Source organism: Psammomys obesus, unplaced genomic scaffold (genome assembly GCF_907164565.1).
Source record: "Psammomys obesus unplaced genomic scaffold, mPsaObe1.curated_primary_1811, whole genome shotgun sequence".
NCBI classification, from domain to species: Eukaryota; Metazoa; Chordata; class Mammalia; order Rodentia; family Muridae; genus Psammomys; species Psammomys obesus.
In genome coordinates, this window is record NW_026596125.1 from 1,049,456 (window position 1) to 1,064,554 (window position 15,099).

General features: G+C 44.4%; 1 protein-coding gene across 1 annotated transcript in view; it reads right to left on the reverse strand.

The window, feature by feature from the left end:
- The window catches only part of Blnk (B cell linker), a 64,619-nt gene that overhangs the window by 14,404 nt on the left and 35,116 nt on the right, over positions 1-15,099 (reverse strand). The window contains exons 7-11 of the mRNA XM_055591603.1: positions 10,554-10,635; positions 9,419-9,490; positions 5,711-5,780; positions 3,130-3,157; positions 2,431-2,473 (exon numbers count right to left, since the gene is read on the reverse strand). Coding sequence (XP_055447578.1) covers positions 2,431-2,473; positions 3,130-3,157; positions 5,711-5,780; positions 9,419-9,490; positions 10,554-10,635 — 295 coding nt within the window. The remainder of the gene's footprint in view (positions 1-2,430; positions 2,474-3,129; positions 3,158-5,710; positions 5,781-9,418; positions 9,491-10,553; positions 10,636-15,099) is intronic.

A 15,099-nucleotide genomic window follows, 5' to 3' on the forward strand; every position in this document is an offset into this window, starting at 1 on the left:
ACTATTGACTCCCATAGGAAACTTTAAAGTGAGACATCCAGAAAGGCAAAAGGTTACAGGAACTTCAAAGGAAGAGAAGCAGTGAAAACTCAAACTCAAATGTTCTAAGTGGTGAGCCTACATGCACTGATATTCAGAAAGCCTTGAATGCTAAAGGTATTCTAAACGTGTGGAGATTACTTTGAGTTGTCAAGCTAGTTTTGTGCTTATTTCTTTATAACTCAGAAATTCCCAAAGGAGCACAATGGAGCCGCATCAGCTTCCAGCAGCCTTAAGCTGTGCCCACCCTACGTCGTCTCTATGCTCTGTTAGCCAGGGCCTTGCCGACTTGTAAAACCTCCTCCATTTTGGTTGAGCTGTGGCGGTTCCCATAATTATAGTAATTTCATTACCAGATCTGTTAGGTCTCTTGGGCTATCCAAATATCCAGAAAAGAGCTCAAGTTGGACTGTAAGATTTCTGGCTGTTAGATAAAAGCCAGCATTCCTCAGAGACTTGTGAAACTGGTTCCTATCTGCCAAAAGGAGTCATGTGGGGCCTATCAAGATATTAAAGTCCACACTGGCCTCTGGGTTCCCTCCGTATCACAGGTACCTGTTACACATTTCAAAGTCCATGCTGACATCCTAGCCTTTCTGACCTCCTCCTCTACCCTAAGCTCCCTCCAGCTCATGGGCTTCCCTCCCCTCAGCTACTCATCCTTTTTTATAACCTGGCTATTCCCACTATTTTATTCTCTTACCCTCCCTAGCTACGCTCTATTCTCTATCTCTCGTAATCTTCACTATTCTCTCCTGCTTCCCTAGCCCTGTCCATGCTGAGTCTACTTTTCTCCCTCTCTGCTCTAGACATTTCCAGATGCCTGTCTGTTCTCTTTCATATCTACAATAGAAAACATTAGGCACATCATGGACAGTCATGCCAAAAGTTTCTTTTCTTGCATCCACTCACATACAAGAGCTCAAGTAGGTTGTTTCTCTGGATTCCTGACTTCCTGCCCTAGGGTCTTCAGCCATGAGCCTGTCAGTCTATCAGTCATCTCGGATTCTTTAACTGACTATGCACTCACTGGTCATTCCAGCAATGGCCACGTGCCAGCTGAACAAGGAAACTTTTCAACCTGCACCCCAGCTTGTAAGCACACCATGGGCAATGATTTCTTATAGAGTTGTCCGACCCCCAACCCAAATAAAGCTCTGTATAGTCTCAGGTTTTTAGTTTCTGTGTGGGTCCTTCTCATTCATCTTTCACAACCCTGAGGTCTCTTCCCCAGGGCAGAGGATGCTGCTTTCTCCCTCTGTGTTTAGGTGGCTCCTGCCTACGCTCTTGGAATGAGTCCAAAGGAAGCAATTTGCCCCTCTGCGGGGACCCCCTGAGAAAGACTTCCAAGCAGCAGGAGGCATGCCAATAGCCCAGTACAAGTTGGTTTCCGAAATTTCTGAAGCCTTAAAGTTTTCACAGAGGCCCCAGGTCACTAGTACTCTTTGCTGCTGCTTATCAGGGTGGAGAGACTGGAAAGACAAGCAAGGTATGCATGGGATGTCCAGGAACAGAAAAACTTCAAAGGGGAGGCAGAGACCCACAGGACAGCAGAGGAGGAGGTGGGGCAGAAACAGCCTGGGGAAAGGAAAGAAGTGGAAAGTAGAATTGGGGGGAAACCTTGATGGTGAAATGAAAGCAGAGATGAGAGCTGCAATGTTTGCTCAGAAAAAGAAAAGAAATAGCCAGTGTCCCATGAGCAGGGACGCCACATGTTCTGTGCAGACACTGACTTAGGTCATGGTGAAAGGACACGCCCTGAAATGAAGCAGAGGGTGGCCTCATGTGTGAAAGTGGGTGAGTGCAAGGCTTCAATGTCTTTATGTTCCAAGTGTTGACATCATGAATGAATCTTGCTATCTCTTTCCTGTCCCCATTCATGCTTTTCAAATACAATTTTTTAAAAAATGGAGGTCATTAAAAAGAATGTTTTTCTTGAGTTATGGTGAAGCAAAAACAGAGAAGCATTTAAAGATGTACTAAGACAATGGGCATTTGAACTTTGAAGCCTTAGCAACAGAACTTATTTAAGTAAACAGAGTTTTAAAAATCCATTACCTTGTCTAAGCTGTTAATTCTGGGACTGGTAGATGGCTCTAAGGTCATACTTAGTACCAGCACATTGCTTTCTAGCTGGCTGTGACCACTTGTATTAGGTAAGTGGCAAGCAGGCTGTAGCCTCCTCCACAGCCCCTGCCTGCTAAGCTCAGGCTCCTGAGCCAACTTTGCTGCTCATGACCACAGGCAAAAGATTCATCATTTAGATGAATTGGCTTTATATTAACAATTGGCTCATAAATAATGAAAAGCATTCAGAATGAAGGGTCTATATGCAAATCATTAATTGAAAAATTACTTTTAGTGTACACGCTTCAGAACAAATATATTTACCTTCACAAACACTTGATGCGTTCTGTGGAGGGGCAGCTGGAGTCTATGTTAAGAAAAAAATAAAAGGCAAGGACAGTCAGCCAAGCAGAACATGGAGCTAAGTCTGAGCAATATTACAATAACTGTGCTGGCAGAGAGTTGTGGCAGGGTTCCAGCCCAACCTTTTCATTCATTGGAAACTGGATGAATTTGTCTGATGGGGAGGAGCAATCCATTTCCTTGTGGGGACATCACTAACAGTGTTGATGGACACTGTGACCCTCAGCAGCTACCAGCCAGTAGTGCAGTGGGCATCCGGCATCTGGCCAGGTCCCCACCTTCTGATAGGCACTGTCAGGTTCTACAGTAAGGCCAGGCCCAGCTGGGCTGCCTTGCATCTGGAGCTGGCCCAGGGTCACCCCTTTCTGGCCAGAAGCTGAGCTTAGTCTGTGGCTATTTATCTGATACATGCTGGTCTGCCAGTTGCTCTGGGATCAGCAAGGCAGGAAGTGGACAGAGGCTTTCTGCAATGACAGAGGCCTGGATGCCTGTACGCCCTCTGTTATCCAATGCACACAATCGGGGAGGACCAGCTCATCGGGAGTAGCTCCTTCCCAGCCCCCTGAACGTTAGAAGTCCCTCTGGGTTGACCTTAAGTAAGTAGATAACAATAGATAATGCAGGAAATGTGAAGCACTTTCAAGTGCAAGATCAACTTACTGTCTTCAGTGGTGTAGCTGTTTTCTTCCTGGGGAATAAAAGATTAGCCTTGTTAAAACACGTGCGAGATGAGACGGAACTAACACCTTCTTAGACATAAACCATAAAAGTGAGGACACTGGGTAGGAAGACTGCTCCTGAAGGACTGATAGGGATGGATGGAGGATTTAATTGTGAGATCCTTCCAACAGATGAAAAAGGGTTACTTGTCTTAGCTGGTGTTCTGTTGTTGTGAAGAGATGTCGTGGCCAAGACAATTCTTATAAAAGAAAGCATTTGATTGGGCCTTGCTTATAGTTTCACAGGTTGAGTCCACCATTATCATTATGGTGGGAGCATGGTGGCATGCAGGTAGGTGCTGGAACAGCAACTGATAGAGACAGAGAGACAGAGACACACAGAGAGACAGTAACAGAAAGAGAGGGAGAATGACTCTGGGTATGGTATTAGCCTTTGAGTCTTCAAAGCTCACGCTCAGTGACATGCTTTTTCCAACAAGGCCACGCCTCCTAATCCTTCCAGGTAGTGCCAATCCCTAAGCACCCAAATATCTGAGCCTATGGGGACCTTGCTTATTCAAACCATCACATTAGTGTTAACAAACAAGGGCCTAGTATCCCAGAGTCATCAGAAGCAGCTCTTGTCTCAGGTCTGCTGCTAGCTGCTTGGTGACCTTGGGCCCCTTCTCTTGGCTGTGAGACAATTGTGCACTTTAGCTTCCTCAGTGTGAAATGAGGAGCGAGGTAAATGCAGAGATCCTCCCACACCTCTGGTACCCTATGGACACTGCCTGGGGCGCAAGGGGAGAAAAAAAGATTGTCAAGCAGGTGAGCTTGCTGCCATTACCTTCCCACATCAACTTCTGCTTCAAGATGACTGTTTTCTAGGCCCAACTAGTTCAAAGCCATTATGATTTACAGTCCTGAATGTGTGCACCAAGCCAATATTTCCATTTATCTTGGCTTTAATAGATCCTGGACTTTAGTGTTGCTAAGGCTTTATGCTTCTTGTTGGAGTTTATTCTGAATTCTTTCCCCTTTGCTGTATTCAGCTGCCCAATCTCTTCTCTCTTCCTCCCTAGTGAACTCTCTCATTTTTTTCCTGAGGGATGAAGTATAAGGGAAGAGTACTAATAATAATCAAATGTCTATAAGAGGTATATCTGAAACTAGGCTAAGCTCCTCACAGATTACTTAAACCAATTAAATAACTTTTCAAAGTGTATTTTACAGTAAAACCCACAAGAAACTCTGTGCGGTTGTACAAGCTTTTAATTCCAGCATGTGGGAGGCAGAGGGCAGGCAGCCTGACCTACATTGGGAGTTCCAGGCTAGTCAGGATTACATAGTGAGACACTATCTCAATTTTTTTCTATTATTATCTATTATTATTTTCTATTATTTTATAGATCAGGAAACAAGCTCAGAAAGACTAAGTAATTGCTCAATGTGAAGCTAAGAGAGAATCCCTGAAATTAAGGCTTTTTTGGTTTCCACTGGAAATTCCACTAGAATTAAGATTGTAACCATGCAGGCCAGATTTATACATATTTAAGTGTGGTTTTCAAAAAAAGATTATTTTACTAATATTGTGCATGTGTGTGTATGTTGAATATGTACCTGTGCAGGTCAGATTTGTCGGATCCCCTGGAGCTGTAGTTGCAGGTGTTTCTAAGCCCCCTGGTATGGGCTCTGAAAATCAAACTCAGGTCCTCTGGAAGAGCATTGCCTGCTCTTAACCACTGAGCCAATTTTCCAGCTCATTAAGTGTACTTTTGTAACAAACTACTGAACCAACATAACTGTATGGTTTGCAGAAGAATGTCCCTGGTAGATTTACATATCTAAATACTTAGTTCTCAATAGGTAGAACTGTTTGGGAAGGATTAGGAGATATGGCCTTGTTAGAGAAGGTGTGTCACTGGGGGCAGGATCTGAGGTCTAAAAAGGCTTGTGCCATTTTCAGTCTCTCTTCCCTCTTTGCCTCATGGTTGTGTATCAAGATCTATAAGCTTTCCACCATTCCTTCGCTCTGGCATCATGATCCCTAGCCATCTGAAACTAAGTCCAAATAAATACTTTCTTTTATATGTTGGTTTGGTCATAGTGTCTTATCATAACAATAGAAAAGCAACTAATATGATGTCTCTTAACATGCCCTAATACCCAGCAGCTTCCAAAGCCACTTTAAATCCCATAAGCTTCATCCTGCAAAATACCCTATTGCCTGTTATGATGCCTGGTTCACTTTTATAGAGGCCACACAGTACTTGTGAACGAAACCAGGGAGAAGAAAAGTAAAGGTTGATCCTACTTGGAGATCTCAGAGCTATCAGGTGCTAAAAGTCGGGGTGCCTTGCAAATGGCAGCAAGTGAGGGAATGAACTCAGAATTTATCTAAAACTGACTCTATGGGAGGCAAGACTCCTCATTTCTAACTTTAGCGGCAGCTCCTCTGGTCCAACATTTAGGCTGCCTTGGGGAAGGAGAACTAACAGGAATCTGCAGAGCAGCTCGGTTCTCCCACCCCCACCCCCCAACCCCCACATCTCATAGAACCACTCTCCTCAGTCAGTACTCACCCGGCTCGTGGCAGTGGGGATGGTGCAGCGGGAAAAGATGATTTGGAGTCCCAGACCCCACTGTTCCGACCTGCACAGCATATAAACGAGTCAGTCACTCTGTCCTGCTTTCAGGGATGGTTGGCTTAGTGAGGCCGCCCCTTCTGGGATACACGTGTTTTGGGTTCCTTTTAGTGAAGTGCATGCATGTATGTAGTGACACTGAAGCTGAGGGGGGCAAATGAATGGGCACAGGTGTGAGAAATCTGAAATGCCTACAGAGGGGCCGGGGGATAGTTGAAGACCAGCGTTCAGACCCTCAGAACTCATGTAAAGGCCAGATGGGTGTGGCGGCCTGCTTTATAATGACGGTCTTAGAAAGTAGAGAGGGGAAACTCAGAGAAATCTAGGAGCAAGACTAACCATGTTGATAAGCTCTGAGTTTGACTGAGGGATCCTGCCTTGATAAATAAGAGTGATGGAGGATGATGAATCTCAAAATCAATCTCAGGCCTGCATGTGTACATGTACCCATTCATCTGTGAAAACACACACACACATACACGAACAAAGAAAAAAATGTCAACATATGGACTCTGACACAGGCTATAGGCTAGAATGCCATTCTAATGCCGCTGGAAGACCCTCTCCTTAGACTCATGGGCAAGTCCAGGGGCCCTGGAAAGGTCTTGGAGCCCAGTGGGACACACAAAAGTTCCTTTGAGAGGGAGCCAGGAGCTCCTGCTTGCACTGAGTACAATGTACAGGTGTTCTCAGCAAAGGTGTTTAGACACATATGGGCTCAACCCATTTCTGGTGCATGGCCCTCCCAGCTCTGCTCTCAGGTACTGGCCCATGGTGCCAGTGCAAAACCCACATTCTTGAGCCAATGAAGTGGCTCAGCAGATAAAAAGTGCTTGCTACCAAGCCTGAGGACCCAAGTTCAACCCCCAGAATTCACACGGTGAAAGGAGGGAACCAACTTTACAAAGCTGTCCTCTGACCTCCACATGTGCGCCATGGCAAGAGCATGTCCCATGCCCTGACAAATACATTAAGACAAAAAAAAAAAAAAAAAAAAAAAAAAAGAAATCCACCGCTGTCTGGCATTAGGAAGACAACATTCTGGTTACTTCTCTGTCATCACACTAGCTGAATGACTTCTTACAAACAGCATCTCAGGTGCTCTGTGAAGTGAGGACACTCATCAAGTTCAGTTTTTGTCAGATAATAGAATAAATCTGACATTTTAATGAATCAGCCAGACATAGCCAGAACCAATAGTTCTAGAAAAGGAGCAAACATTCCTGATGACTAAATTTTGTTTTGTTTTTTGTTGTTGTTTGTTTGTTTGTTTGTTTTTTGTTACAGGGTTTCTCTGTGTAGCCTTGGCTGTCTTGAACTCACTTTGTAGACTAGGCTGGCCTCAAACTCACAGAGATTCGCCTGCCTCTGCCTCCCAAAGTGCTGGGGTTACAGGCATGGACAGCACCTGGCTTAAAATTTTTATAGTAAGATGAAAGAGCCAGATGTGCAGAAGCAGATGTGCAGGGTCACATAGTGAGTGATCCTGTCTATACAAAAATGTCAGCAAAAGCCGGTATACAGCAACGAAGGAAGACAAGTGGTTGCCTGGAGCCAGGAGTGGAAATAGCACTGACTATATAAAAATGGACATAAGGGATCTTGGGGGATGGGCATGGAAATGTTCTAAAAGTGAGCTGTGTCGGTGGTTACATAATGTGTTACTATAAACAGCAGAGTTCATAAAAATCCTTGACTTTATGCTAACATGGGTGAGTTTTATAATAATCAAATTATAAGTCATAAAGGATTAGTAAAAAGGATTATCATTAGTATCTTGTGATAAACACCCCAGTGTCTCTGGGTGCTGGCAGGGTGCTAGGGGTTGCAAATGTGCCATCTGTACCTCACTAATGCCAGGTGGAACAGATGGAGGCTCAGAGAGGGCAAGCGGCAGGGCCACCTGAGCAGTGAACCCATGTAGGCACTTTCTCTTCAGCCAAGATTCCATATTGTTCTTCGGGGGTTTACTGTGCAGGTTGGGTCACCATCGCCTCTCTTCTGGAGAGGAAGGAGGGTGCTTCTGTGACTGTTAAGGGAGAATGGAGACATGCTCCTCTATTTGCCACCTGGGCCCTTCTGCTCTCCCTTCTGCAGCCAGACCGAGAAGCACACCAGTAGGACACCTCAGCAGTGGCATCCCCGGCAGCCACCTTTCCCCTTTCTGAAAGAGCCCATGTCTTGGTTGGGACACTCTAAGGGAGAAGCGTGATGGGTGATGTACCAAAAGCATAAAAGTAGAACGTAAACAAAACAAACAAACAAACAAGCAAAAACAGCTTCAGTTGCTATCTGTCCTGAGCTCGAAATTTAGAATTATTTGTTTTATAGGAGCAGGTTTGGGTGGCAACTGCTACTTTTTCAGCTAGGGATTCATTTACAGGGCGTCAGTGTGTCCTGCTCCTGTGTATGACCTGCTCCTGTGTGTATTTTGCACATCAATCTACTTCAGCTCCACATTAAATATTCACTCTGTTTTTTCTACCCCTCCACCCCCAATCTCAGTACTTTAAACTCCAGAGCTCCAGTCTTTGCAAGCATGCTTGGAGACTGCTACATTTCTGCTATTATTAGAGTATGTAGCATCAGGCATGCACACAAAAGGCACCACCCAGCAATTCTGCAACAATTTAGCATGCGACAGTGTGAAATTCAGTTTTCACATTTGTAGGGATTTGTAACTTTCAAGAGTTTGTTTATTTGTTTGTTTGTTTATACTGGTTTTTCAAGACAGGGTTTTTCTGTATAGCCCTAGCTATTCTGGAACTTGTTCTGTAGACCAGGCTGGCCTTGAGCTCACAGAGATTCACCTGCCTCTGCCTTCTGAATGCTAGGATCAAAGGTGTGCACAACCACTGGAAGGTTTTAAATTTTAAAATGATGCCTATTAAAAATCAGGCGCTCCCGCAGCCTGCCCTTAGAGACTCAGCACCAGCAGCCACATCATCACTAACTGCCAACCCTTTAAAAGGTCCCCCCATCACAGCCCTCTCTGTCTCCTGGTCTCTCTGTCTGTCTCTTGTTCTCTCTCTCTCTCTCTCTCTCTCTCTCTCTCTCTCTCTCTCCCTGCCCCCCATTGCTTTCTGACTCTCTGTCTCTTTCTCATGGCCCTGATCTGAGATGGCTTTTTGCACCCTGCCCCCAATAAATCTTTCCTGTGAGATCTGTTGCATGGTCTGATCTTTGCAGCATAATCTTGGCCAGGACCCACCAAGGCACTCCACAGCTAAATCCTAACAATACCAACTTAGAGAAAGCTCAGTAATACAGGTTTTATGTACCCTTTCCTGACCAAAGCTACAGATCAGACAAGAACTTTCCCCTCTTTAAATTCTTACTGGGAGGCAAGTCCCTATTAACTGTGCTGTCAGGTTTATTTAAACTGGTGGTTCTCATTGGCTGCAAGTTGATCCCAACTCAGAGATACTTGGTACCACGTGGGGATATTTTTGCCTATCATATTGAGGGAGATGATTTTGCAGGCCAGTGGGTAGAGGTCAGGCCACTGCCAGGAAGCTTGTGGGCATGGACAAAAAAACTAAGACTTTGTTCCCGGTTATCAGGAAACTTGGGGATATCATGTATGATCTTAGTTGTACATCTCTTTTGGAACAGATTCAAAACCAAACCACACATGAGCTTTACCTGTGACATTCCCTGGAGGCGATACTGGCTTCGAGGAGCTGTTTGGCTTGGTCGATCTATTCACTGTGGGAGCTGAAACATACATGGAGTGATTACAGGCACATTCCACTGGAGGAAAGTCCTCATAGAGAGAAAGACAGTCAAACCAGAGAATCTGCAAAAATTCCATGACCCTCCTTAATCCCATAAACCATCCAAAGAAATCTTCTCAGTGGAAGCTCTGGGATGGATGTATTAGTGACTAAAGGAATGAGATAAAGATGATCTGTTAAAGCACTTCCTGGATCAGAATATCACCTACCTGGAGGCTTGGGAGACAAAAGCAGGTAAAAACCTCAAAAGCTTTGTTTCATTTTAATCAAGAGCTTATTAAACCTAAACATGGTGATGCCAAACTAACCACTCCTTCCCCGTCAAACACAAGTTCTCTTGGATTTTGAGGTGGTTTGAGGAGAAGAGAGAGGGAATGTGTAAATATTGTTTTGTGCACTGGGTGGCTTGGTCTTAAAGCTGCTACTCATGCTTGTGAAGTATAGGAGAGAGCTGTCATAAAACACAGGGTGGTTGAGAACAATTCTCTCTGTTCCAGTCTGTTAGAGAAGCATCACCTGAAGAGGCACCATTTGCCCGCGACTGTATTTTCTAAAGTCATTATTTCGGGAGGGTGCTGCTATATGTCTGATCTGAGACAATGTGTTGAGATAGCATTTCTCATCCCCCGGCAGGGTTTAAAGACAAGGTGTCCCAGAGGCTGAGACACTGTGGAACTGAAGAGCCAGGCTGTAGAGTACATGGGCTATCATTTTATCGTTCCTCCAGTGCTCACGGTGCACTGTTTGTAATTCAACCCTGTGGCTTGCAGTCCTGCGAGTGTTAGTTCTTCTGAGAACCATTCTGAGTAAAGGCGGCTGAGGATAACAGCTCCAGTGCTTTTATAACCTGGGTATAAAACCATGAAGGCAGCCGGAGGAGAAAAGCTCTGAAGCAGATGTCCCCCTAGCCGGGGGGGGGGGGGGGTGCAGCTACAGAGGAGAGGCGCCCTTTCAATTCTGAGCTCCCCAAAGCTTATTGCTGGACAACCTCCCATAGGCTAACGGTTGGAAGCTTTCAAGCGCTCCCAACTCCAAACGCTCACCTTTCTCACCACGCAGCGGGCTGCTTTCTCTGGGATGGATATAGTTTTCATCATTGTCCTCCACAGGGACCACGTAGTCAGCCTAACAGAAATGTAGGAATGAATGAAGAGAATGCTTGCTGAACATTCATAGTCAGCTGTGGGAGAAAGATTTTGTTTTGGTAAAATGGTTTAACGGGCTATGATTCGTACACGATGAACCCGCACTAGGTGACGTTTACAATGGGGTGCCTTTTGGCATTTAGTTACCTACTGTATCTACAGGGGCTTGTCTACCAGATTTCGGTCCATGAATGCTAAGTTCATGGCTGCTGAAGTTCCTTAAGTAAAGCGGACAACATCGGTTGTATTTTTTGTGATGAAACATCAGAAGCTGATGTAACTTACCGAAGGAAGGGTTTATTTGGGCTTAGGGTTCCAGGGGTAAGTTTCCATGATGGCGGGAGACACAATAGCAAGCAGAAGGCATTGCTGGCGGGAGCAGAAAGCTGGAAGCTCACATCTCTAATCACAAGCGTGAAACAGAGCCTTAGCCGGATGTGACACACTTCTTCCAGCAAAGCCACACCTCCTAAACCTCCCCAAACCACACCACCAGCTAGGAACCAAGTGTTCAAATGCCTGAGACTAAGGGGGAGCCAGTCTCATTCAGAGCACTGCTTGAGTATCTTAGTCTCTAGGCTTCTAAAATACCCAATATGATGTTAGGCCCGTGTAGCAGTTTGGATCCATCTTCCTTTAATAGCCAATGCTTCTGAGCATCTCTTCAGGTGTTTACTGTATACATACATATTATTGATATTAATGTTCTTTTCCACTTTAATTGAGTTGTTTATCTTTTTATCGTTATGGTATATTGGTTTCTTGAATGTTCTCGACATTCAGTCCTGTGTAAGATCCATGACTCGCATTTTTTTTTCTCCAATTTTGAGTCTCACTCTGTGACATAGTCTAGCATTGAACTGAAGTTCTCTTGCCTCTGTGTCCCAGTTGGGATTACAGGCATGCGTAACAGGCCTTGCTCATGCTTTTTTTTTTTTTTTTTTTGGCTACACCTCTTCAGGCACAAAGATCTAAATTTTAGCTCTACTTTGTGTTTTTGTTTTTGTTTGTTTGTTTGCTGTTCATGTTTTTGGTGTCATTAAAAAAATTGCCTAACTCAAGGCCATAAAGATTTATACTTATGCTTTTTTCCTTTAAGAGCCCAATAGTTTCATAACTTACATTTAGATCTATGATCCACTTCTGGTTAGTATTGTACGTGGTATGAGTTAGGGCCCAATTCTATCCTTTTGCATGTGGATATACAGTTTTTTTTGGCATTGCCACTTAAAAAAAATCAGCCTCTTCTTTATTAAATTTTCTTGGCCTTTGGTAACAACCAGTTGACCACAAATGTAGACAGGGAGGAATCTTATACCAATAAAACACAAACAAGCTACCCAGATCTTCAAAATGAGTTTTCTAATCTGTCCTGGTAGAATGACAAGAAATGGACCAGGAGAAGAAAAACAAACAAACAGAAAAACATCATCTCAGTCATTTTAACAGTCCTGTCAGAAAATATACATGGCTTGCACAGGGCAGTAGATACAGGATTTGAACCCAGTCACTTTAAGCCCTCTGCAGCCACCTGTCTGTCTCCTGCCACCCTGCCACCTTTCTGCTGCTCTTTTCAAGTTTTTCCCTCTTTCCAGTTAGTTGCTGTTTCTCATCTCTTCTTCACCTTCAACAGGAGTCATCCTATCTACACTATGTAGAATCCAATCTATTTAGAGAAATGCTATTCTGGAACCAAGACATTTTTATTCCAAAAGAGCAATGACAGAAAAGTCTCAATTCAATCCCATCACATTCTGTTTGTTCAAGGATGGAAGACGTATAATGTACATTTTCAGTACTGCAAATCAATGGTTTAAAATTAGTATCTGCCAAAACAAGTCCATGGTGAAGACCCAGCACAACCTGCACCTTAAAGAGCCCACAGGCACTACTGTGATGTTCTCGCATAAACTCCATTATCCTGTAAACAATCCACAAAACCATAGCTGTAGTGTCAATCTTAAAAAACACAAAAAACTGGGTCTCTCTTATCATAGGCTGACCTCAAACTTGCTATATATTTGAGGATGACCTTGAACCTCAGACCCCCCTGCCTCGACCTCTTTGAGAGCTGTGATTACAGGCATGTGCCATCACCCCTAGCTAGCAACTGATCTTTTAAATATAAATAGGTTACTCTAGTACCATGACCTCCACATAGTAGAGAAACTTCAGTGATTGTAAGATATGAGTCAAAGGTATAAGTAGGCGTGTCTGCAATCTCAGCTACTTGGGAGGCTGAGGCAGGAGGATCATAATTTCATCAGCCTGTGCTACACAGCAAGTTCAAGGCTAGTTGGGCAGTTTATGAAGACTCTGTACTGAAAAAAAATAAAAGAGCAAGGTGTAGTGACTCACACCTTTGATCCCAGCACTCAGGAGGCAGAGGCAAGTCTGAGGACAGCCTGCTCTACGTAGCAAGTTCTAGGATAGCTACATAGAAAGAACTTGTCTCAACAAAATAAAACAAGAAAAAAACAACAACAACAAATAAAACAAAAACGTTTTGGGGATACATAAGCTCCTAAGTACTAGAAAAAGAAAAAGGTGTGTGTATGTGTGTGTATATACGTGTGAATGTATGTGTGTATGTGTGTGTGAATGTCTGTGTGTGTGTGTGTGTGTGTGTGTGTGTGTGTGTGTGTGTGTGTGTATGTGCTGGTTTTGCAGATTCTTTTTTTTCCTCTTGACGCAGGGTACCATGTAGCCTAGCTTGGCCTTGAACTCACTCTGCAGGAAAGGATGGCCCTGAGCCCTGAGTCCTGAGTGCTAGGCCTGCTGGTCTCTGTCACCACTCTTGATTTTGTGGTACTGGAAACAGAATCTAATGCTGTGTGCATGCTAGAAAATATCCAAACCAACTCAGCCAGGTCCTTGGTCCTGTGTGAGTGCAGGAAACACACGTGTGCACAGAGAAGCACAGGCGTCACTCTTTAGGTGCTGTTCACTTTGTGAGCCTCTCCTTGGCCTGGGACTAATTCACTAGCCTATTTCCATCAGTGCTGGGATTACAGGCAAGCCTCACTACCCATGGCTTTTTAATACGGGTTCTGTGGGAACTGAACTTAGGCCTTTCTCCGTGCAAGGCAAATACTTTACTAGCCAAGTCATCAGCCAGCCCCTTGTTTTGTTTTTCCTTTGTAACTTTTTTTTTGTTCTGTTTTGTTTTTGTTTGGTTTGGTTTTTCAAGAAAGGGTTTCTCTGTGTAGCCCTAGCTGTTCTGGAACTGCCTTTTGTAGATCAGGCTGGCCTTGAACACACAGAGTTCTGTCTGCCTCTGCCTCCCTAATGCTGGTACTAAAGCTGTGTGCCACCTCGCCCAGTCTGTACCTTTTTTCAAATCTTGACTTTCCACCTGCTCCTTCCAGAACACAGCCTCCCCTATACTTCTTTCCCTCTGGTGCAGGCTTCCTTGAGCCACCTCTGCAGTGATGCTGCCTGCAGAACTCTGCCTTCCTGAGTTCTCTGAGAACTCATCACAGAAACAGAGATCCTGGCACAGCCCATGGTGTCCCTTTGCTACTATGTCTAAAATTCACAATGGCATGTGAATTTGCTCAAGGCTAAGACAGTCTTTCTGGCTCCTTTGTCTTTCCTAGTCTACTACTAGGAAGTAGTAGCCACTTCTCTGACAGACAGACAGCCTGAGGACTGAGAAACCACCCCTTCCCCAAGTCTGCTGCTATCTGCTTTTCACTGTCCCCTAAAGCAGGAATCAGGCAGGAAGTGTGGAGAGGTGACAGAAATGAGGAGCCTTTCAGGATGAGGAAGTGTATATATGTTAGGAGAAGCGAGCCTGTGGTAAATTAAAACAAAGGACCAGGATTCATTCACAACTGCCTGAGCCGAGCTACCATGAGGCTCAGCAGCTCTCTTTCAGTGTGGCCTACTGCCATGTTCAATGTTTAAGAGAAACAAGAAAACTGGCTTTGCAAAAAGTCTAAGTATGATAGAAACCAGGTGTATGTGTGTGTGTGTGTGTGTGTGTAAGAACTATGCTTATCTATCATCTATTTCTGTATATCTATATGTTAAATAAATATTAAAATAATAAGAAAGAAAACAGACTCAGAGAGTTGGCCACCCTGCCCATAAATCACAGGACTGGAATCAGAAGAAATTTAGACCAGAAGCTGTCTCTACTGTGCTCTAAAAGGTTCTCTTTTCCGTCTCCTGACTGGAAATTCTATAAAAACACAAATGAAGGTCATTTCGAGAAGTGTTCCCTCACCTGCAGACATCCTAAACCAAGCAACTTCTCAGAGCAGCTTCGCTAGGTTCTGTCTGCTGCCCGCTTGGAGCTGTCTTCAGTGCCCTCCTGCAGGGACCATCTTAATGGGGTACTTTCAAAAAACAACAACCCCGAGGGGAAAAAGACCCCCCAAGAGGCAGGCACTGACAGATGGGAGGTTGATGAGGTGAGTCTCTGAATTCCCAGGGGTGG